Source organism: Antennarius striatus, chromosome 9 (genome assembly GCF_040054535.1).
Source record: "Antennarius striatus isolate MH-2024 chromosome 9, ASM4005453v1, whole genome shotgun sequence".
Classification (NCBI taxonomy): domain Eukaryota; kingdom Metazoa; phylum Chordata; class Actinopteri; order Lophiiformes; family Antennariidae; genus Antennarius; species Antennarius striatus.
This window is the reverse complement of record NC_090784.1, coordinates 24,262,501-24,284,963: the sequence shown is the minus strand read 5'-3', so window position 1 is coordinate 24,284,963 and position 22,463 is coordinate 24,262,501. Positions and strand designations below refer to the sequence as shown.

Below are 22,463 nucleotides of genomic sequence, written 5' to 3'. Positions count from 1 at the left end.
GCATGTGTTTTTGTTTTGAGGTGAATCAGGTTCAATTTTATTGTCGGTACATATATACAGGTAACAACCTGCAGTTTAACCTCGAACCTGAAGTGAAATTAATAGCAGAACAGAAATATTGTACACAAGAAGTGTTTCACAGATTTGGTGCTACAAACAACAAACTCTGTTAGACATCGACGTAGTACAGGTAAACCTCGGCTCACGCCGTTTTGAGTTACGTCGGTCTCAATTATACGTCGGTTGTCAAAGAAGATACACGGAAAAATATAAATCAAGTTTACGTCATTGTACTCATCATTGAAACCCATCCAGCATTCCCAGCATGCTTAGCAGCAGCAGTAGCAACAGGTCCAGCCCTGTTTGCTGTTGCTTTGCGGTGGCAGCGACCGGCAGCAGATGAACCGTCTGCGTGTCAGAGATCATGTCCCGGGCGTCCTGAAGCGCTGTGACGGCAGCCAGGCTGGAGTTCAAGTCTCCGCTGGAGGTCAGGTCGAACACACACGCCTGGTAGTAGATGTCTTGGGCAGGAAGCATCCGGGTGCAGTGAGCCAGGGCCCAGGCAGCAGAGGAAGAGTGTGGCAGTGGTGGGTGGAGCCTCTGGGAGGGGGGGCAGCCCCACACACACAGCTGTAGGTCCTGCTCAGGGTGGAAGGCCTCCACAATGCTACGGGGCGAGCGGACCGACAGGCCCAGCGACCGACCACTCTGACGCACCACCAGCAACGTCCCGATGTGAACCGCCTGGATCTCCACGTGTTGGCCGGGACTCCGGGTCCGCACCATCAGGCTCGGATGACCTCGTCGCTCGCCGCTGGTCACTGAGCCGTCAGCAAACGCTGAAGGTACGTTGTCCAGCTCAGCCTGGTAGAGCTGCTGGTCCACACAATGACCCAAGTTCTTAAAGATGACTGTGATCTGCGGAAAAACATCAGACCAGATCAGCAAGGAACCAGGGACAACCAGCAAGGAACCAGTGAGGAACTCAAGACAGCCAGCAAGGAACCAGGGACAGCCAACAAGCAACCAGGGACAGCCAACAAGGAACCAGGGACAACCAGCAAGGAACCAAGGACAACCAGCAAGGAACCAGGGGCAACCAGCAAGGAACCAAGGACAACCCCTAAGAAACCAGGGGCAACCAGCAAAAAAACCAGGGACAACAGCAAAGAACCAGAGACAACCAGCAAGGAACTAGGGACAAACAGTAAGGAACCAGGGACAACCAGTGAGGAACCAGGGACAACAGCAAGGAACTAAGGACAACCAGCAAGGAACCAGGGGAAACCAGCAAGGAAGCAAGGACAACCACAAAGAAACCAGAGGCAACCACTAAGGAACCAGGGGCAACCAGTAAGGAACCAGGGACAACCACTAAGGAAATAGGGACAACTAGTGAGGAATCAAGGACAACAGCAAGGAACCAGGGACAACCAACAAGGAACTAGGAACAACTAATAAGGAACCAAGGACAACCAGCAAAGAACCAGGGACAACCAGTGATGAACCAGGGACAACCAGTGCCAAGCCAGGGACAACCAGTAAGGAACCAGGGGAAACTAGTAAGGAACCAGGGACAAATAGTAAGGAACCAGGACTAACTACTAGGGAACCAAGGACATCACCAGTATCACGAGTAACATGTTCATAAGATTTCTGTATTCAGGTACTACTGCAGTAACTCTCAGATACTACTGCAGTAACATTCAGGTACTACTGCAGTAATGCTAAGGTACTACTGCAGTAACATTCCGGTCGGTGGTAACATTGAGGTACTACTGCAGTAACATTGAGGTACTACTGCAGTAAGTCGTCAGATGCCGGTGACTTACCTTGGTGAGTGCTGTGGCAGGCGTCCCTTTCCTCGTTGGTGAGCTGGTGGCCTGTATGTACAGGTATTCATTGTCTAGAACAGGCCACGCCCCCTGTACTGTGCAGGTGTGGAAGTCGTTGCTGAAGGTTCGAACATGCGGGTCTCCAAAGATGCCACAGTGCAGGTACTCAGGTGCTCGTCCTTCTCTGGTCCAGAAGCTCTTCTCGTAGAGGCAAGTGTCTCTGGACAGTGTTCCCTGAGGCAGGGGGTGGGGCCGGGACGTGGGCCCTGAACGGGGGCAGTGGTGCTGGACGAGCAGGTCCTCGATGCCCTGGACAGCAGAGTGATAGGCCAGGTCGCCTCGACACGCCCGCGCCATTCGCTTGGTGCACATGGCGTAAGAACGCAGGGCACCGCAGTAACCGGCATTCACAACCTCCCTGCTTTGAGCTGCTGGGGCCCCTCCAGCTCCGCTCACAGCTCCTCCCACAGCTCTGCCCAGAGCCCCGCCCACAGCTCCTCCATCGCTGTTGCTCAGGTCCAGCGTCGCAGCCACAAATTCTGAGTTACACCTCAGGATACGACAGGAAGCGCCGGCTGAAGAGAGAACAGGCCGATATCAGCATTAGAGAACAACCAGACATCTGTGTGTGTGTGTGTGTGTGTGTGTGTGTGTGTGTGTGTGTGTGTGTGTGTATTGAATCATTTTTTAAACACCTGATGAGTCCTTTCAACCAGCAGTCCCCAACCACCAGCCCGTGGGCCATCAGGTACCGGGTGGTGCAGAATGTTTGGACTTTTGTTATTACTATCAGTCTAAAGATGTTTTATTTTGAAAAGTGACTTCTGTGCAGAATGAGACACAGACACATGCGTGCGCCTGTGCCTCTTGACAGGTCTTGGTCACGTGACAGATTACCAGCCGTTACCCCAGAAGACTTGCTGACTCAGGCTCACGATGCTAGCAACCGACGACCCAAAGACAATGTGTTTAGGTCACGATTTGTTTTACCCTCAGGAACAATCAGCTGGACCAGCAGCAGAGTCAGGTGGATGCAAGGTTTCCATGGCAACAGTGTCTGTGGCTCCATCGACTTCCCAGGACCGGCTCGCAGACTGAGACAGAGTGATGATGTCAGTTCAGCGTCCACAGTCTATGGGGGCTCCTCAGCACCACTGACATGCCTCACATCCATGATAAGAGTGTGAAACCTCACCTGATTGGTTATCTGCTGAGGCCTTCTTCAGGAGCCATCAGACATCCTGCAGACAGACAACACAAGACGAACGGGTCGGTTCAGGGGTTGAGCATTAGATGTGACCAAAAGTTTCTGGTGCGAGTTTCTGCTGGAAGTACATCTGTTTCCAGGTGAATAAGCCCCTCCCATTCACCCCAACATCATAACGTTTAAACAGATACTCGGGCCACATTGAATGTGGAGATGAAGAGACTTTCTAACTTCAGGGATTTTGCTCTGAAATGATTTAGACCCGACTTACCAAGAAGGACTTTCTCGGTAGCCTCGTCTTCAATGGCTCAGTGAACTGTGGCGTTCCCCAAGGCTCCACCTTTGGCCCTCTGTTTTCCGCAATTGATTTGCCTCTGATTAGGCAAATTACAGACATAAAAGGTAGTCTTCAAACATACTGCATGGTCAAAAAAAAAAATCATCAGCCTAATTGTAATAAGCCACGTGTGTCAAAGTCAAGGCCTGGGGGCGAAACATGGGCCGTCATGTCATTTAATGTGGCCCTTGAGAGCATAAATGATCAGAGTGTCTAAAAATAAACAGGTCAAAAGTGTGACTTGACAAAAACTATATTTCCCACAATGCAGTAGTCCATCCCATTTTAACTCTGACTAAACGTAGTGAACAAAGTTAACATCCTAACTTGTGTCTGATGTTATTTTTCTTTATTGATTGATGGTTTGATCCTTGATTGATGGAGTTCTGTGGGTTTAATAACCTGACAAATGAAAAGGATTTATGTTAGAACAGAGAAACAAACAAACATGTTTTTTCTGTCTAACTGTAATGTTTGGAACTAGAATCAGTCAGAAATTCAGTTATTTAACATTAAGGAGTAGTTACATTACACTGAGTTACATTTAGTTACATTTATTAGTTACATTAAGGAGTAGTTACATTTAGTTACATTACACTGAGTTACATTTAGTTACATTTATTAGTTACATTAAGGAGTAGTTACATTTAGTTACATTACACTGAGTTACATTTAGTTACATTTATTAGTTACATTAAGGAGTAGTTACATTTAGTTACATTACACTGAGTTACATTTAGTTACATTTATTAGTTACATTAAGGAGTAGTTACATTTAGTTACATTACACTGAGTTACATTTAGTTACATTTATTAGTTACATTAAGGAGTAGTTACATTTAGTTACATTACACTGAGTTACATTTAGTTACATTTATTAGTTACATTAAGGAGTAGTTACATTTAGTTACATTACACTGAGTTACATTTAGTTACATTTATTAGTTACATTAATGAGTAGTTACATTTAGTTACATTACACTGAGTTACATTTAGTTACATTTATTAGTTACATTAAGGAGTAGTTACATTTAGTTACATTACACTGAGTTACATTTAGTTACATGTATTAGTTACATTAAGGAGTAGTTACATTTAGTTACATTACACTGAGTTACATTTAGTTACATTTATTAGTTACATTAAGGAGTAGTTACATTTAGTTACATTACACTGAGTTACATTTAGTTACATGTATTAGTTACATTAAGGAGTAGTTACATTTAGTTACATTACACTGAGTTACATTTAGTTACATTTATTAGTTACATTAAGGAGTAGTTACATTTAGTTACATTACACTGAGTTACATTTAGTTACATGTATTAGTTACATTAAGGAGTAGTTACATTTAGTTACATTACACTGAGTTACATTTAGTTACATTTATTAGTTACATTAAGGAGTAGTTACATTTAGTTACATTACACTGAGTTACATTTAGTTACATTTAGTTACATTAAGGAGTAGTTACATTTAGTTACATTACACTGAGTTACATTTAGTTACATTTATTAGTTACATCTGGCCCTTTGAGGACAGCCGTTATGCTGATGTGGCCCTCGGTGAAAACGAGTTGACACCCCTGAACTAAGCCAATAGCAAAGAGCCTTTTTGTGTTCTCTTGGCGTTACCTTGTACAACCCTCAACACTTTGATTTGTTTCCATGTTTCATGAGGAAAAAGATGCAGAGGAGGAAGGTAGACATACTGTGTGTCCAGGAGACCAGGTGGAAAGGTAGTAAGGCTAGAAGTTTAGGAGCAGGGTTCAAGTTGTTCTATCATGGTATAGATGGGAAGAGAAATGGAGTAGGAGTTATCTTGAAGGAGGAGTTTGTTAGGAATGTCCTGGAGGTAAAAAGAGTGTCAGATAGAGTGATGAGTCTGAAGCTAGAAATAGAAGGTGTGATGTTCAATGTTGTTAGCGGGTATGCTCCACAGGTAGGATGTGAGCTGGAGGAGAAGGAGAAATTCTGGTCAGACCTTGATGAAGTGATGCAGAGCATGCCTAGAAGTGAGAGAGTTGTCATTGGAGCAGACTTCAATGGACATGTTGGTGCAGGAAACAGAGGTGATGAGGAGGTGATGGGCAGGTTTGGTATCCAGGAGAGGAACGCAGAAGGACAGATGGTAGTTGACTTTGCAAAAAGGATGGAAATGGCTGTAGTGAATACTTTCTTCCAGAAGAGGCAGGAACATAGAGTGACCTATAAGAGTGGAGGTAGGAGCACACAGGTAGACTACATCTTGTGTAGACGGTGTAACCTGAAAGAGATCAGTGACTGCAAAGTAGTGGTAGGTGAGAGTGTAGCCAAACAGCATAGGATGGTGGTGTGTAGGATGACTCTGGTGGTGAGGAAGATGAAGAGGGCAAAGGCAGAGCAGAAGACAAAATGGTGGAAGCTGAAAAAGGAAGAGTGTTGCATGACTTTTAGGAAGGAGTTAAGACAGGCTCTGGGTGGTCAGGAGGTGCTTCCAGATGACTGGACAACTACAGCTAATGTGATCAGGGAGACAGGTAGGAGAGTACTTGGTGTGTCATCTGGAAGGAAAGTAGATAAGGAGACTTGGTGGTGGAATGAGGAGGTACAGGAGTGTATACAGAGAAAGAGGTTAGCCAAGAGGAAGTGGGACACTGAGAGGACTGAGGAGAGTAGACAGGAGTACAGGGAGATGCAGCGTAAGGTGAAGGTAGAGGTAGCAAAGGCCAAACAAGAAGCTTATGATGACTTATATGCTAGGTTGGACAGTAAGGAGGGAGAGACTGATCTATACCGGTTGGCAAGACAGAGAGATAGAGATGGGAAGGACGTGCAGCAGGTTAGGGTGATTAAGGATAGGGATGGAAGTCTATTGACAGGTGCCAGTAGTGTGATGGGAAGATGGAAAGAGTACTTTGAAGAGTTGATGAACGTGGAAAATGAGAGGGAACAAAGACTAGAAGAGGTCACTGTTGTGGACCAGGATGTAGCAAAGATTAGTCAGGATGAAGTGAGGAGGGCATTGAAGAGGATGAAGAGTGGAAAGGCAGTCGGTCCTGATGGTATACCTGTAGAGGTATGGAAGGGTCTAGGAGAGGTGGCGGTAGAGTTTCTGACTGGGTTGTTCAACAGGATCTTAGATAGTGAGAAGATGCCTGAGGAATGGAGGAGAAGTGTGCTGGTGCCCATTTTTAAGAACAAGGGAGATGTGCAGAGTTGTGGCAACTACAGAGGAATAAAGCTGATGAGCCATACAATGAAGTTATGGGAGAGAGTAGTGGAAGCTAGACTAAGGGCAGAAGTGAACATTTGTGAGCAGCAGTATGGTTTCATGCCAAAAAAGAGTACTACAGATGCAGTATTTGCTCTGAGGATGTTGATAGAGAAGTACAGAGAAGGCCAGAGGGAGCTGCATTGTGTTTTTGTAGATCTGGAGAAAGCTTATGACAGGGTGCCCAGAGAGGAACTGTGGTATTGTATGAGGAAGTCTGGAGTGGCAGAGAAGTATGTTAGAACGGTGCAGGACATGTATGAAGACTGTAAGACAGTGGTGAGGTGTGCTGTAGGTGTGACAGAGGAGTTCAAGGTGGAGGTGGGACTGCATCAGGGATCAGCTCTGAGCCCCTTCTTGTTTGCCATGGTGATGGACAGGCTGACAGACGAGGTTAGACAGGAATCACCATGGACTATGATGTTTGCAGATGACATTGTGATCTGTAGTGAGAGCAGGGAACAGGTGGAGGAGAACCTAGAGAAGTGGAGGTTTGTCCTGGAAAGGAGAGGAATGAAGGTTAGCCGCAGTAAGACAGAGTACATGTGTGTGAATGAGAGGGACCCAAGTGGAATAGTGAGGTTAGAGGGAGAAGAGATCAAGAAGGTGGAGGATTTTAAGTACTTAGGCTCAACAGTCCAGAGCAATGGAGAGTGTGGAAAAGAGGTGAAGAAGCGTGTACAGGCAGGATGGAACGGGTGGAGGAAAGTGTCAGGTGTGATGTGTGATAGAAGAGTTTCAGCTAAAATGAAGGGAAAGGTGTACAAAACTGTGGTGAGACCAGCGATGTTGTTTGGTCTAGAGACAGTGTCACTGAGGAAAAGACAGGAGACAGAGCTGGAGGTAGCAGAGATGAAGATGCTGAGGTTCTCTCTGGGAGTGACCAGGAAGGATAGGATCAGGAATGAGTACATCAGAGGGACAGCACATGTTAGAGGTCTTGGAGATAAAGTCAGAGAGGCCAGACTGAGATGGTTTGGACATGTCCAGAGGAGAGATAGGGAATATATTGGTAGAAGGATGCTGAGTTTTGAACTGCCAGGCAGGAGGCCTAGAGGAAGACCAAAGAGGAGGTTTATGGATGTAATGAGGGAAGACATGAAGGTAGTTGGTGTGAGAGAAGAGGATTCAAAGGACAGGGCTAGATGGAGGAAATTGATTCGCTGTGGCGACCCCTGAAGGGAAAAGCCGAAAGGAAAAGAAGAAGATGAGGAAAAAGATCGCAGATAAAAAAAATCACATTCTTCAAATGTTTTTAAATTGAAGTCATGCCATACACAGAGACTCGGACTGGCCCCGCCCTTCAACACTGCGACCTCGGCTCTTCCTTTGGTCACCTGCTGACCTTGTTGTCTGGTTTGTGTTCAGTTGTCATGTTTTTCACACATTACATCAGGATCGGTCGCCAAACAGGGAGGTGTGGCCTGGGACAAAATGACATTCTTCAAATTTTATTCCACTGTTGTGTTGTGTTGATGGTTATCCACCCGTCTCACAGGTGACACATGACAGGTGTGAGTGGGTGTGGTCTTTGTTTTAGAACTTAATTTCTCGCTCCTGGATTCATTGGATCGGCTGTCCAGAATCCAGCTGCTGTATTTAAGACAGAACCAATCATGGCCCTTGTGTTCCAATCAATGAATTCTTCTGTGACTGGTGGCGACGCTGCCCCCAGTGGTTTCTAGCAGTATTGCTCAGGTTCTAGCTCCAGCATGAAGGTAAATCACCAGGACTCGACCCCAGCTTCGACAAATGTAAAGCTGATAACATTATATAATTATGCAAGGTGGTCACGATATCGGATTTATTGCCTGGCATGTTGATTGGTTGGCACTGATAGACGCCCCACCCCTCTGCCCTGGTGTGAAGTCAAATAAGCTGATTTTCCTAGACCACCCTTGAGCCAGACCTTCAGGACCTGACCAGACCAGGAGATCAAACATGGGTGAGTTCATCCCTCCTTCTTTCTCTCCTCTGCAACTTTTGTTCATTTGAGCTTCAGACATGACTCCAGTCTCAAAGAGAACATCTTATCAAAGTCTAAAGGTCGTCTCATTCACTGTTTCTTTAATATCTATCGAGTTAGTCATGGGGAACGCACACACAGAATGCACCTTGATCAGACCATCTAGACCTTGTCTCTGGATCTCTGTCGGTCTTTTTGGAACAGCACTATTATTATCACATTTGATCTGCACTGGTCGTCCTTGAACCAAAGGGGGGGGGGGGTGTTGGACAACATATTGTGATCCCTGACAAACAAAAGAGCCTGTTCACAAAGACTGAGTGAAGCCAACGCTTATCTTTGGAAGTCTTTCAAACACAGCAGCACCAAAGCTTCAAATGGAGACTCGGTCACTCGTGGTCAAGTTGCAGTCATGGTTCTACCATAAATGTCCCAACCAGGAGGAGATTAGATATGTTCTGGTCCCGGTCTGCTCGTAGCTGAACCAGAAGCAGGTCTCTCCATTCCCAGCACCAACAGAGTGAAAATACCCAGAGGGCTCGGAATCTTTTTTGTCCCCATTTGGCCTCATCAGGCGGCTCTTCTTCAGAGACTGTAGTTAAGCTGCAGTCACCACTGTGATGTTGGCATGATAAAGATAAAGGTAAAGCACACCAGGGTATGCAGATCAGGCGAACCCAATCACCTTTGTTCCTGAACTTTATCCATTGCTATAAAACAGACATATGACATCAAAACAGTTTGACACCATTCTTGATGCTTCCATGCAATAATTTACTGCTGAAGGTTGATCGTTCATCATGAAACAGGAAGGTGTCATAACGTCATTGTTAACAGTCCAATCTGGATTAGCCTTCTCCTAAACTGTTTAAATCAAACCACTGGGAGTTAAGAACTGAAGACGTTTCGTCTCTCATCCAAGAGACTTCTTCAGTTCAGAACTGAAGAAGTCTCTTGGATGAGAGACGAAACGTCTTCAAGAACTTTCTTAACGTCCAGTGGATGGACTTAAACAGCTCTGGATAACCATGACCTGGATAACTGAGAACCTACACAGACATTTGGATTAGCCCTCATTTGTTGAATAAGACTCTCTTAGGAATAGGATAGCTCTCAGCCTGGAACTGGATCTGGGACAGAGCGTTGGTCCATCAACCAGCTGTGATGACGGACTGTGACCACCGTGTTTGGGTCGTTTCCTGACCTTTCCTGTGTTGTGTTTTCTTAGCCAGCTGTTCAGGATGTGGACCAGGATACCGCAGCCCCCTAGAGGCCATGAAGGGTGAGATCACTTTCGAGTTTGACTTTCCAAGACCATCCTCTGACATCTCTGCAGTTCACACAGCTTACAATTGGTTGGTCCGGTTTAGCATATAGACTGGAACCGTGGCTAACAGTTAGCATTACTCTGTTCTATCTCAGAAAGGTTTTGTTCTTGTTGAAGGTCCTCGAGAGGAGATCGTCTACCTGCCCTGTATCTACCGCAACACTGATATCTTGAAGCCAGACTACCTTGCCACCGTCGATGTCGACCCAAAATCCCCCACCTACTGCCAGGTAGGATGAGTCAACCAAGCACCTGTGGGGTCCTGAAGACAATGTCCTTCATCTGTTCCTAAAACAGATTTCTAGTTTTGGTCTCTCCTCCTTCTGTACTAGCTTCCTGTCTCCAACCTGTATGATCTCAAACCTCTAAGCATATGACCCATTGTCACGTTGACCTCAACCTTACAGGTCATCCACCGGCTACCGATGCCAAACCTCAAGGATGAACTGCATCATTCAGGATGGAACGCCTGCAGCAGCTGCTTTGGAGATGCATCGAAGAAAAGAAACCGTCTGATTCTACCAGCACTCATTTCCTCCAGAATCTACGTGGTTGATGTTGGGACAAACCCCCGAGCTCCAAAGATCCACAAGGTAGAACAGTGCACCACAAATCTACCATTCAAGTTGGTTTTGTGTAAAACATCGACAGCTTTGGAAAAGTCATCATCATCAGCGTACATCCTGAGACAACCAACTGAGGCAGAAGGGACGTGTCTGTGTGGGTCTCTTTCATCCAGGACATGGTTATCCTAGCCTATCCCATAACCCCAGAGGGTTGTTAGGTCACCACAGACGACTCGCGGTTGTCATCATATGGTCTCTCTTGGGCAATTGAACCTGGCGGTGCCCATCCTTCTCCAGGCATAGTTATCCAAAGGCCTTTAAATCAAATCCACTGGACTAGTAGACAATTCAGTATCACCTCTCATCCAAGAGGATTCTTCAGTTCTGGTGGTGGTTGGTTTTGTCTCAGCTTCTACATCCTGAGGTGTGATCAGTTCTTTTCATATTCCAATGACCGCTGCCAGGAGTGAACAGTTTCAGTGAAGAACGCTTTTTTTCCCACCCCCAGTCTCCACCCAGTGAAAAATCTTAGAGAAAGATTTGCTGACTTTGGGGTCCTTCCTTGTGTCCTCAGATGGTGGAGCCTGTTGATCTGTTCATGAAGTGTGGCCTGGCAAACCCTCACAACACACACTGTCTGGGCAGTGGTCAGATCATGATCAGTTCTATTGGAGACCCGTATGGAAACGGCAAAGGTGAGACAAGAAGCAGTCCTGACCACAAATCCACAGACACACCAGAAAACACCAGATTCGAGGGGTGTGATCCTCTATGTTGATTGTTGTCATAGCAACCTCTGGAGGATAGTTTCAGTGGTACACCTAATGTCATCTTTTCAGGTGGGTTTGTGTTGCTGGACGGTGACACATTTGAAATTGTTGGTAACTGGGAACATCCGGGTGAGGAGACGCCCTTTGGATATGACTTCTGGTACCAACCCCGGCACAATGTCATGATCAGCACTGAATGGGGGGCACCCAAAGCCCTGATTGATGGTTTTAATCCAGCCCATGTCAAAGACGGTGAGTCAGGAGGAAACAGTTAAGTTCTTTAAGTTCAGTCTTTGTTTTGTGGTTGTGGTTTTTATGACATCACATAAAGTCAATCCCTTGTCAGTAACATGGAGTAGTAGTTCATGACCACAGTAAGACCCCAATTAGAGACAATCGGTTCTCAATTTCTACCACTTTAAATCCAGTCAGTGCCACTTAGTCGAGATTATCTTCCAAGTTAGTACCACATGGTTCAGGTCTCAATAAGACTTGAGAAAGAGATTCAGGCAAGTATCCAACATGAAATCTAATACGTAGACAAGCCAGTGAACATGTCTCAATAGCAGATGTCCCACTGGTTCTTTGTTCTTCTAGGTCTCTATGGCAACTCCATCCATGTCTGGGATTGGGCTACCCACAGGAAACTGCAGACACTCAATCTGGGAGAGGAAGGTGCAATTCCCTTGTCTCTCAGATTCCTCCACGACCCCAATGCTGCCGAGGGCTACGTGGCATGCGCTCTGGGTGGAACGATCTTCAGATTCTACAAAACATCCGTCGGTATCACAGGGTTCTGTAAGACTATCATGTTACTGATGTAAACCTGATCCCCTTTAAGAAAGTGAAACCCAGGGGTTCTCAGTTCGTTGATTCTGATCAACCAGTCCATCGCAAACATAGTGTGGGTAGTTCTGGTGACATTAAAAAATTAGAGATCTGCCTATCAGCCATCCCATCACTTGACTGACATTTAGGGCAGTCAGTCATATGACATTGGACTTCTTGAACTTATGTCACTGCAGATGTGCAAACAACGTACAGCAACACTAACAAGCCAGCTAGCGAGTTACCAACAATCTTTAGTCCTCGGTTCTTTTTTTATCTTAAACTTATGACAGATTCGAAAAATGAAAGGACTATTTTTTACTATGACATTGTAAAACTGCTTTTCATCTCATCTACCATCTCAATAGAAGAAGAAGGCAAGCGTGAAGGGAAGGCATTTTCAAACTGTTCGTAGAAATGACACCGACTTTTTGGCGAAAAGTGAGCTGAGAAAGAGAAAGGTGAAGGTACCAAAAAGCCACTTGTCTGGATGGCAATCATTTTCCTCACAGCCAACTTCAAAAGCGAAATCCGCCGTCAAAGCATCCTTAAGAACAACAAGTCCGTCCAAGAGGTAGAGATGGTCAGAGCAGCTGACTCATTGTACCTGTATTACTTGCGACAAAGCTGTCCAGAAGTACAGCTACATGGTGCAGTGACGCCACGGCGAGGATTTTACCCAGTCTGTCAGAGTTTTTGACACACTTTCAAGACTTTTCTTTGCTTGAGCCAGTCTCTACATTCATGTGTTATCCTTATCAGGAAGATGCTGATGTTGATTTACTCACATCAAAAACTGTAGCACTGATTCACCCTGACTCTTCTGGAGTGGATGACGAGGTTTTGACACCACAAAGCGACATTCAGCTGAAGTCCAGAGCTTATGGACTGTTCTGGAACTTACTCAGAGAGGAAAAATACCCCAAATTGAGGACATGTGCTTCCTCCTTGACTGTATTACTAAGCTTCACATTCAGCTCACGAAGATCATAAAGTCCAAGTACTGTTCCTCTATGACTGGTGATCAAGAGGCTAGCTGTTAGCAGCTACTGTCTGGACTCTGTATTCCTGGTTGATTCCATTCAGTAAAAGTCATCAGAGTAAACTTAGAACAACAGTGTATTGTGTTGTGTTGTGCTATTTGGGCTCATGTGGTTATGAAAAGTACATTAAAATGCAGTGTACATATGAAGAATTGTCAATATATTTATAAATAAATTTGTTTTACATTTTTGTTTTAAGTCAAATGCTGACCCCTGTTCTAACCAATCATATGGGTGCCTTTTCAGAACGGTGCCTGGGCAGCAGAGAAGGTGATCAGTGTTCCCAGTAAGAAGGTAGAGGGGTGGGCCCTGCCTGAGATGCCCGGTGAGTCTAACTGGTTACCTGTCTGTCTGAAGGGTTCCTTGTCTTACTGACTGACTGACTGTCTGTCTGTGCAGGTCTCATCACAGACATCCTGATCTCATTGGATGACCGTTTTCTGTACTTCAGTAATTGGCTGCACGGTGACATCAGACAGTATGACATCACCGACAGGAGGAGCCCCAAACTGGTGGGCCAGGTATGAACGAAGTTATGACGAAGTGTCAAGAAGAACACAGGAAGCAGTGAGACAGCTGAGGCGTCCGTCTCTTCCAGGTATTTCTTGGAGGAAGTATCACCACCGACGGTCCAGTCAGAGTCCTGGAAGACCCTGAGAACCAGCCGCAGCCCCGCCCACGTGTCATTCAGGTGCCACAGATAGGGGGCAGTGTGACAGGAAGCAGTGCCTCAGGAAGCCGTGTGATTGGTCTGATTGGTTTGTATCTGTCTGCGTCTCAGGGGAAGCGTATCCCTGGCAGTCCTCAGATGTTACAGCTGAGTTTAGATGGGCGGAGACTTTATGTGACCACGTCCCTCTACAGCGGCTGGGACAAACAGTTCTACCCCGACATGATCAGGTGAGTCCTCACCTCCTGGCATCCTACAGTACTACTGACACCAGTCTGTGGACTCACCCAGACCTCCATCCAGTTTGGTGGTTCCATCTTGTGTTTTTTCTATTTTCCTGGGCCTATGTGCGTCTGGATCTTGAGGGTAGGGGTCTCAGTAGAGAACCAAAAACATCATCTGTATCTGCCTGGGAACCACGTCCTCAGACCTGGAGGTGCTGGTTCTAATCCTGGTCTCAGGGACAGTTTGAGGTCACCTGTGATGGAACTACTGGACCACGTCGTCCACAAGAAGCGACCCTGAATCTATTAAACCCGGACATGTTTAGAGCTTTTTATCATGATGTCATTGTTGTTATAATATTAAGTTTAGGGCTGGAGGCCTCGGACCCGGTCCTCACAGCGAGGGGGGTCGGCTCACTGGACCTGAGGTCCATGTCTGAGGTTCCTGATTTCACACATTGATAGACGATGGAAGAACAAGAAGAAACCTTTCAAACGAGAACCTGTCCAGGTGTAACCCCACCCCCAGAATAATGACTCCTCCCCTCTCCTGTCCTGTCCTGTCTGTACAGAGAGGGTTCGGTGATGATGCAGATCGACGTGGACACCGTTAGCGGAGGTCTGTCCCTGAATGAACACTTCCTGGTGGACTTTGGTCAAGAACCTGAGGGTCCAGCTCTGGCCCATGAGCTCAGATATCCTGGGGGGGACTGCACGTCTGACATCTGGTTGTAACCACTCTGGAAGCTCTTCCACGGACTGAAAGGGTTTGAACATCGACTCTGACAGGCAGACCAGAGAGAGGCCGTCCTCCAGGTTCTCTGCTGTGATTGGTGGATTTAATATCAGGAGCTAATCTGCATAACACCTAATAGCATAACCAATCACCTCACAATCAATCACCTAACGATCACCCATTATCAATCACCCCATAATCAATCTCCTCAAGATCTGTCACCTCAACATCAATCACTTCACAATCAATCACCTCGAGATCAGTCCTCAACATCAATCACCTCATGATCAATCACCCCACAATCACCTCACAATCACCCCATTATCAATCACCTAAAGATAAATCACTCCACAATCACTCAACTCATGATCAAGTACCCCAAAATCAATCACCTCCTAATCAATCACCTCACTCCACTTTAAACTGTTCAACACAGTTGTTTCAATAGCGTTGATCTGCTACACGTAGCATCATGCTAACTATGCTAACAGTCCCGGTAACTACAGTTGGAACCAAAATGATTCAGCCTCCACCATTGATCAGGTTTACTGGATATATCTACTATTGATCAGCTGTTAATAACCAATAACAGATCAATATGGCGAATCAGTCCATCTCTGGTGGTCCAGCCTGAAGGACCAGAGGCTCCAGTTCTTCTGGAGACCCTCCAGCTGCTGTGATGCTGCTACCCTGATCCTGATCCAGATACAGCTTCTCTGAGTAACCACCTGATCGATCATGGATCAATAATCCTTTTTGACTGCCAGTGATCTGTGGCGGATGTTTAAATAAAGTTCCAGCGACCTGTAGTCCATCTCATTCTTTCTTCCCTTCCTTCTGGACCAACACCGGGTCAGGGTTCTATTTCTAGGTTAGAGAGGTTTCATCCAATCAGAATTCAGCTCTTCTGTGTTGCCGGGTTGAATAAAATCTGCCCGCTGAAACTTTTCGTGGGTTTATTCTAAATCTGTGGTCCCCAAACTACTAGCAACAAGCTAACACCAGCGCTAGCATTCTATAGCTCCAGGCTAGCTGCTATGCTAACCTTTAGCCTCCAGAGTGGAATGAGAAGCTGATTGGTTCCTGCAGTCAGCTGACCTTTACCCTCTTTACATGCGATTGTATATTTAGGGGGTTATGAAGTCTAAATTTAAACTGCAGTTGTTCACCCCCCACCACACACACACACACACACACACACACACACACACACACACACACACACACACACACACACACACACACACACACACACACAAATTTATACCTGAGCACCAGTTTCAGTTGTGTGTTAATGCTAAGCTGCATATGTTGATGCTAAGCTAAATGTGCTGATGCTAAGCTAACTGTGTTGATGCTAAGCTACATGTGTTGATGCTAAGCTACATGTGTTGATGCTAAGCTACATGTGTTGATGCTAAGCTACATGCTGCTTCAGGATCCTGAATCCTGGGACCGGAGCCTTGACTCTTGTTGAGTTTTCAGATTCATAAAGTTCTGGTTCGGTTCTGGAGGAACCGCTTCCTGGTTAAAGTTCCTCTCAGATTCTCTTACCTTCAGCTGAACCTGATCCGTCAAGGAACCGCAGGAACCTGGAGAGTTCTGTTCCAAAACTCCCAAAGACTTTCCAGGACTCGGTGGGGTCTGTCATGTCCTCTGGCGAATCCACAGCTGAGTGGGAGGCATCGCTAAATAAATCACCAACAAGCAACACCTGCTACTGCACACACACACACACACACACACACACACACACACACACACACACACACACACACACAGAATCTACTGGCTGTAGTTCTCGGTCTGGACTACAGGTGGACTGATGAGGCTAGTTAAACATGCTATGCTATGCTATGCTAACAATGCTATGACAGTCCATGTATCATTGTGTGTTCATACCTCTGATAGCCTTCTGGTAGCGCTGCAGTGCTAGCGTCTGGCCAGCAGGGGACAGTGAAGCTCCCTGCCGCTCAGACGGACCCTATGGGCCGGATCGGCCCTTTAAGCTGGGGGGCCCCTCCACGCTTCAGTGAGCAGGTCTTTGTGTTTTTTATTGGGGGGGCAACATGGGGGGGGGTCCGGCTCAGACCAGAACCAGAAACCGGAGAAGCTGCAGCACGGAGGTGAGTTCACCGTCTGCTCCGCTGGATTCAAGGCCTGGTCATCTGGAACGGACTGATCCGGATCCAGAACCCACGTCTGAACCGGATCCAGAACCCACGTCTGATCCTGATTTGGTCCCTGGAGGTGGAGCAACGGGTTGGAGGAGGTTCTGATGGATCTGTGGACTGGATCCTCCTGGAGGAGACCCTGACAGGGACCCGGGTCCGATCTGAGGTTTCTAGACCCGGACAGGCTCGGTTCCTGGAACAGAACCGGTTCAGTCTGCTGAGACCAGAACCTGGTCCAGATCTGGAAGACGGACAGACGGAACCTCAACCCAGAGGTCAAAGTAAGAAGTTTATCAACCCAAAATAATCCAGTCATTCATTACAGGCTAATTAGCACATAGTGGGTCCAAACGTACTGTGTTCCACTCATCAGCAGCACAGATGCTAACTGACAGATGCTAACTGACAGATGCTAACTGACAGAACAGACCGTTAGCACGTTGCTGACCCCTCCATGTGTTTCAGATCATGTGACCTGTGTCCTCCCGGGGTCGGGCAGGTCCAGGATGTGGTGCATTGTTGTCAGGTCCTCTTCCAATATTGCACTCGTCCCGGCCTCCCCGGCTCAGGGGTCACGACCCCCGAGTGACCGCTGACGGACCCCCGACTGTCAGGACCAACATCGCAGCTAGTGCCGCCATCAGGTCAAAGGTCAAAACACCGAGTAGTTAGCACAGTAACATGCAAAACTTAGAGGGTAACCATAACTTTGTAAATGTTGAACCTGAACTTGCTAGCATGCTAAAATGCTAAGTCAAGATGATGTAAATGGTAACTATTAGCATAGTAGCATGGTAACATATGAAGCAAAGGTGGTGAACACCACTTGTTGAACATTAGCACGTTAGCATGCTAACCTGTCATACTATGATGAAATCAATGGTGAACAGCACATTAGCATTAGCACATTAGCACGTAAACGTGAAGGTGGTGACAAACAGAAGCAGCGTCTTCAGGGTCGTTGTGGACTTTATTTCAACAAACATGTAAACGAAATCAAACAAACAAACACACGTTCAACACACAACGTTAGCGGACGACCTGTTAGCGCATCAGCTAATTGGACACGTTCACCTCGACTGGAGGGAACGCCTTCGCCCATCCACCTGCCGCTACCAGGGGGACGCGTCTTTGAAGGTGCGTTCAGGTGCGTCTCGTCGGCATTCAGCACACGCTGCACCTGAACGCACCTGAACGCACCTGAGCGGTTCACGCTCACACCTGAATGTGCATCAGGACTTCTTTCCGATGAGTGTGGAAGTCTTCAGGTATCGTGTCTGCAAAAGGAAGGGAGGAGTGACGTCACAGGAGGCGTGGTCAGTGTGAGGTCAGAGGTGAGAGGTCGTACCGTTGCAGCGGTAGCGCAGGTTGGACCAGATGATGTTCTCCTGGGAGAAACAGAACACGCCCAGCCGGCCCCCCCTCATGGTGGTGTCGATCACCACGCCGGAGTCCGCCACCCGGTCGGTGCCTTCGAAGAGCTGCAGCCTGGAAACCAACAGGGACACCCCCGGTTAGAAACCCAACGCCCCCAAACCGGGACACCCCCGGTTAGAAACCCAACGCCCCCAAACCGGGACACCCCCGGTTAGAAACCCAACGCCCCCAAACCGGGACACCCCCGGTTAGAAACCCAACGCCCCCAAACCGGGACACCCCCGGTTAGAAACCCAACGCCCCCAAACCGGGACACCCCCGGTTAGAAACCCAACGCCCCCAAACCGGGACACCCCCGGTTAGAAACCCAACGCCCCCAAACCGGTTCAGACGTGAACCAGAATCCAGAAACCGGTGCTCCTCCGTCTCGTCTCGTCTCATCTGCATATCAACGGTTGCTAAGGGGATTCCTGCCAGGGATTTGGTTGCCATGGAAACAAGTACAATAGCGTGTCGGGGGCCCCGGGGACCAAAAACACGTTTTCGGAGGGGAAGGAATGTGGTGGAGAGGGGAGAGTTCTGCAGCATCTGCACCCCCGTAACAGGACCAGGACCTGGACCAGGACCCGGGTCCAGACCTGGGCCGGTTCTCACCTGATGTACCCCACCTGCGGCCGGTGGCTGAGGTGCCAGCGGTACGAGCTGCGGTCCCTCCAGCCGGCGTTGCGGGGGTCCTTCCAGAGCAGCCGCACCTCGCCGGGCGTGTCCCCGGTGTGCCACAGGGCGTTCCTCAGGAACTCCCCCGGTCCGGTCCGGGACTTCACCGCCTGCGGCACCGACACGGTTCAGACGCGTCCCAGGGCGGAGGTTCACCTGACGCCTGCGGGGTGGGGCCTCACCTTGAGCTGCAGGGCGGGCTGGGCGGTGGCCCTGAAGGGGCGGGGCTGCCAGTAGACCTGCTCCGTCTGCTTCCACATGACGGCGTAGAAGCTGGACGAGTCCTGGTACCCGAACACGAAGCCGGCGTAGTCGTCGTCGGTTACCGTGTTGACGTGGAACGTCCCCTCGAAGTCGACGCCGTTGAACGCCGTGTATCCTGGGGGGGGCACAGGAGACGGCGTGAGCACGTGTCGCCGCACCCTCTAGGTCAACCAGGGTCACGGGGAACACGTACCCACAGCCAGACCCGGGTCGCTGTTCATCGTCTGGATGATCTCCATCCCCTGGACGACGAGACACACGTCGTCATGGAAACACGCCAGCATCACAACGGGGCGACAAGGGGGTGGGGCTGACCTGGTTGAGAACCACCCAGTTGGGGTCGATCTGGGCGTCGCCCTCGGGGTCCAGGATGACGGTCTGGAACGCCCTGAAGTCGGTCAGCGTGACCTCGGCGCTCTCGGGACACGCGTCCACCGGGTCCGCCACCGCGTCGTTGTCGAAGTCAACCTCGCACACGTCGCCCACGCCGTTGGCTGGGGACATGGAGACAGGCGTCATGGAGACGGTCGTCACGACGCCCGTCCGTCGGCGCGCCGGCGCCCCCCCCCGTTACCGTCGGAGTCCTTCTGGTTGGGGTTGACCATCAGGCGACAGTTGTCGTAGTCGTCCAGGACGCCGTCGTTGTCGTCGTCGTGGTCGCAGGCGTCGCCCAGCCCGTCGTTGTCCGAGTCCAGCTGGGAGCTGTTGGGGATGTCGGGGCAGTTGTCCCGCCCGTCCTGGTGGCCGTCGCCGTCCCTGCAGGGAGAAGAGACGCCGTCAGACGGGTCGCGCCGGAGCCACGCCCCCACGGGTGTCCGTGTCCAGTGGGCGGGGTCGAGGGGGAGGCGTGAGACGTACGTGTCCTGGTTGGTGTCACACACGTCCCCCACCAGGTCGTCGTCCACGTCCGACTGAAACACACACGCGTGTCAGAGGTTACTGACGTCAAGCCTGGGCCCCGCCCTCCTAAACAAGCCCCGCCCAGCTCCGATGACATCACGTCTCACATCACATGGTAACAAACAATTTAGCATGGCTTGACAGTGGTTTAACGGTGGTTTAGCAGGAGTTTAACAGTACTTCAATGGTAGTTTAACGGTAGTTTAACTTTTGTTAAACAGTAATTCAACCGTAATTTAACAGTAGTCTAAAGGTAGTTAAACAGTCGCTTAACAGTAGTTCAAAGGTAGTTTAAAGGTAGTTTAACAGTAGTTCAAAGGTAGTTTAAAGGTAGTTTAACAGTAGTTTAAAGGTAGTTTAAAGGTAGTTTAACAGTAGTTCAAAGGTAGTTTAAAGGTAGTTTAACAGTAGTTTAAAGGTAGTTTAAAGGTAGTTTAACAGTAGTTTAAAGGTAGTTTAAAGGTAGTTTAACAGTAGTTTAAAGGTAGTTTAACAGTAGTCTAAAGGTAGTTAAACAGTCGCTTAACAGTAGTTCAAAGGTAGTTTAAAGGTAGTTTAACAGTAGTTCAAAGGTAGTTTAAAGGTAGTTTAACAGTAGTTTAAAGGTAGTTTAAAGGTAGTTTAACAGTAGTTCAAAGGTAGTTTAAAGGTAGTTTAACAGTTGTTTAAAGGTAGTTTAAAGGTAGTTTAACAGTAGTTTAAAGGTAGTTTAACAGTAGTTTAAAGGTAGTTTAACAGTAGTTTAAAGGTAGTTTAACAGTAGTTTAAAGGTAGTTGAACAGTAGTTTAAAGGTAGTTGAACAGTAGTTTAAAGGTAGTTTAAAGGTAGTTTAACAGTAGTTCAAAGGTAGTTTAAAGGTAGTTTAACAGTAGTTTAAAGGTAGTTTAAAGGTAGTTTAACAGTAGTTTAAAGGTAGTTTAACAGTAGTTTAAAGGTAGTTTAACAGTAGTTTAAAGGTAGTTTAAAGGTAGTTTAAAGGTAGTTTAAAGGTAGTTTAACAGTAGTTCAAAGGTAGTTTAAAGGTAGTTTTAACAGTAGTTTAAAGGTAGTTTAAAGGTAGTTTAACAGTAGTTTAAAGGTAGTTTAAAGGTAGTTTAACAGTAGTTTAAAGGTAGTTTAAAGGTAGTTTAACAGTAGTTTAAAGGTAGTTTAACAGTAGTTTAAAGGTAGTTTAAAGGTAGTTTAAAGGTAGTTTAAAGGTAGTTTAACGGTAGTTTAAAGGTAGTTTAACAGTAGTTTAAAGGTAGTTTAAAGGTAGTCTAACAGTAGTTTAAAGGTAGTTTAACAGTAGTTTAAAGGTAGTTTAACAGTAGTTTAAAGGTAGTTGAACAGTAGTTTAAAGGTAGTTGAACAGTAGTTTAAAGGTAGTTTAAAGGTAGTTTAACAGTAGTTCAAAGGTAGTTTAAAGGTAGTTTAACAGTAGTTTAAAGGTAGTTTAAAGGTAGTTTAACAGTAGTTTAAAGGTAGTTTAACAGTAGTTTAACAGTAGTTTAAAGGTAGTTTAACAGTAGTTTAAAGGTAGTTTAACAGTAGTTCAAAGGTAGTTTAAAGGTAGTTTTAACAGTAGTTTAAAGGTAGTTTAAAGGTAGTTTAACAGTAGTTTAAAGGTAGTTTAAAGGTAGTTTAACAGTAGTTTAAAGGTAGTTTAAAGGTAGTTTAACAGTAGTTTAAAGGTAGTTTAACAGTAGTTTAAAGGTAGTTTAAAGGTAGTTTAAAGGTAGTTTAAAGGTAGTTTAACGGTAGTTTAAAGGTAGTTTAACAGTAGTTTAAAGGTAGTTTAAAGGTAGTCTAACAGTAGTTTAAAGGTAGTTGAACAGTAGTTTAAAGGTAGTTTAAAGGTAGTTTAACAGTAGTTCAAAGGTAGTTTAAAGGTAGTTTAACAGTAGTTTAGAGGTAGTTTAAAGGTAGTTTAACAGTAGTTTAAAGGTAGTTTAACAGTAGTTTAAAGGTAGTTTAAAGGTAGTTTAACGGTAGTTTAAAGGTAGTTTAACAGTAGTTTAAAGGTAGTTTAACAGTAGTTTAACAGTAGTTTAAAGGTAGTTTAACAGCAGTTTAACTTTGGTTAAACAATAATTTAAATGTAGTTCAACAGTAGTTCAACAGTGGTTTAACAATAGTTTAACAGTGGTTTAGCAGGAGTTTAACAGTAGTTTAATAGTAGTTTAACAGTAGTTTAACAATAGTTTAACAGTAGTTTAACAGTAGTTTAACAATAGTTTAACAGTAGTTTAACAATAGTTCAAAAGTAGTTTAACAGTGGTTTAACAGT

General features: G+C 46.6%; 3 protein-coding genes across 6 annotated transcripts in view; 1 reads left to right on the top strand and 2 right to left on the bottom strand.

The window, feature by feature from the left end:
- Positions 1-25: 25 nt before the first annotated feature.
- On the bottom strand, positions 26-16,474 carry hjv (hemojuvelin BMP co-receptor). 3 transcript variants are annotated; one of them, XM_068323772.1, is made up of 6 exons: positions 16,316-16,474; positions 3,314-3,416; positions 3,031-3,076; positions 2,826-2,929; positions 1,833-2,410; positions 26-918 (listed from the first exon to the last, which is right to left on the bottom strand). In XM_068323772.1, exons 4-6 carry the CDS (start codon positions 2,902-2,904, stop codon positions 298-300), a joined length of 1,278 nt encoding a protein of 425 aa, XP_068179873.1. In that variant the 5' UTR covers positions 2,905-2,929; positions 3,031-3,076; positions 3,314-3,416; positions 16,316-16,474; the 3' UTR covers positions 26-297. The 3 variants fall into 3 exon arrangements, with proteins under 3 accessions (XP_068179873.1, XP_068179875.1, XP_068179874.1); XM_068323774.1 differs by having other exon boundaries at positions 3,314-3,392; XM_068323773.1 differs by lacking the exon at positions 16,316-16,474 and adding an exon at positions 7,909-8,035.
- On the top strand, positions 8,534-15,873 carry LOC137601547 (methanethiol oxidase-like). The gene is made up of 12 exons (XM_068323775.1): positions 8,534-8,576; positions 9,826-9,879; positions 10,042-10,154; positions 10,332-10,517; positions 11,065-11,185; positions 11,330-11,512; positions 11,858-12,039; positions 13,378-13,456; positions 13,531-13,652; positions 13,730-13,822; positions 13,913-14,031; positions 14,598-15,873. Exons 1-12 carry the CDS (start codon positions 8,573-8,575, stop codon positions 14,758-14,760), a joined length of 1,419 nt encoding a protein of 472 aa, XP_068179876.1. The 5' UTR covers positions 8,534-8,572; the 3' UTR covers positions 14,761-15,873.
- A 1,412-nt stretch (positions 16,475-17,886) lies between the features above and the next one.
- thbs3a (thrombospondin 3a) overlaps positions 17,887-22,463 on the bottom strand; it is a 13,464-nt gene continuing 8,887 nt past the window's right edge. For both annotated transcript variants that reach the window (XM_068324199.1, XM_068324200.1), the window contains exons 16-23: positions 20,152-20,204; positions 19,868-20,049; positions 19,609-19,787; positions 19,487-19,535; positions 19,212-19,408; positions 18,967-19,139; positions 18,284-18,423; positions 17,887-18,212 (exon numbers count right to left, since the gene is read on the bottom strand). In XM_068324199.1, the coding sequence (XP_068180300.1) occupies positions 18,151-18,212; positions 18,284-18,423; positions 18,967-19,139; positions 19,212-19,408; positions 19,487-19,535; positions 19,609-19,787; positions 19,868-20,049; positions 20,152-20,204 (1,035 nt within the window). In that variant the 3' untranslated portion in view covers positions 17,887-18,150. The remainder of the gene's footprint in view (positions 18,213-18,283; positions 18,424-18,966; positions 19,140-19,211; positions 19,409-19,486; positions 19,536-19,608; positions 19,788-19,867; positions 20,050-20,151; positions 20,205-22,463) is intronic.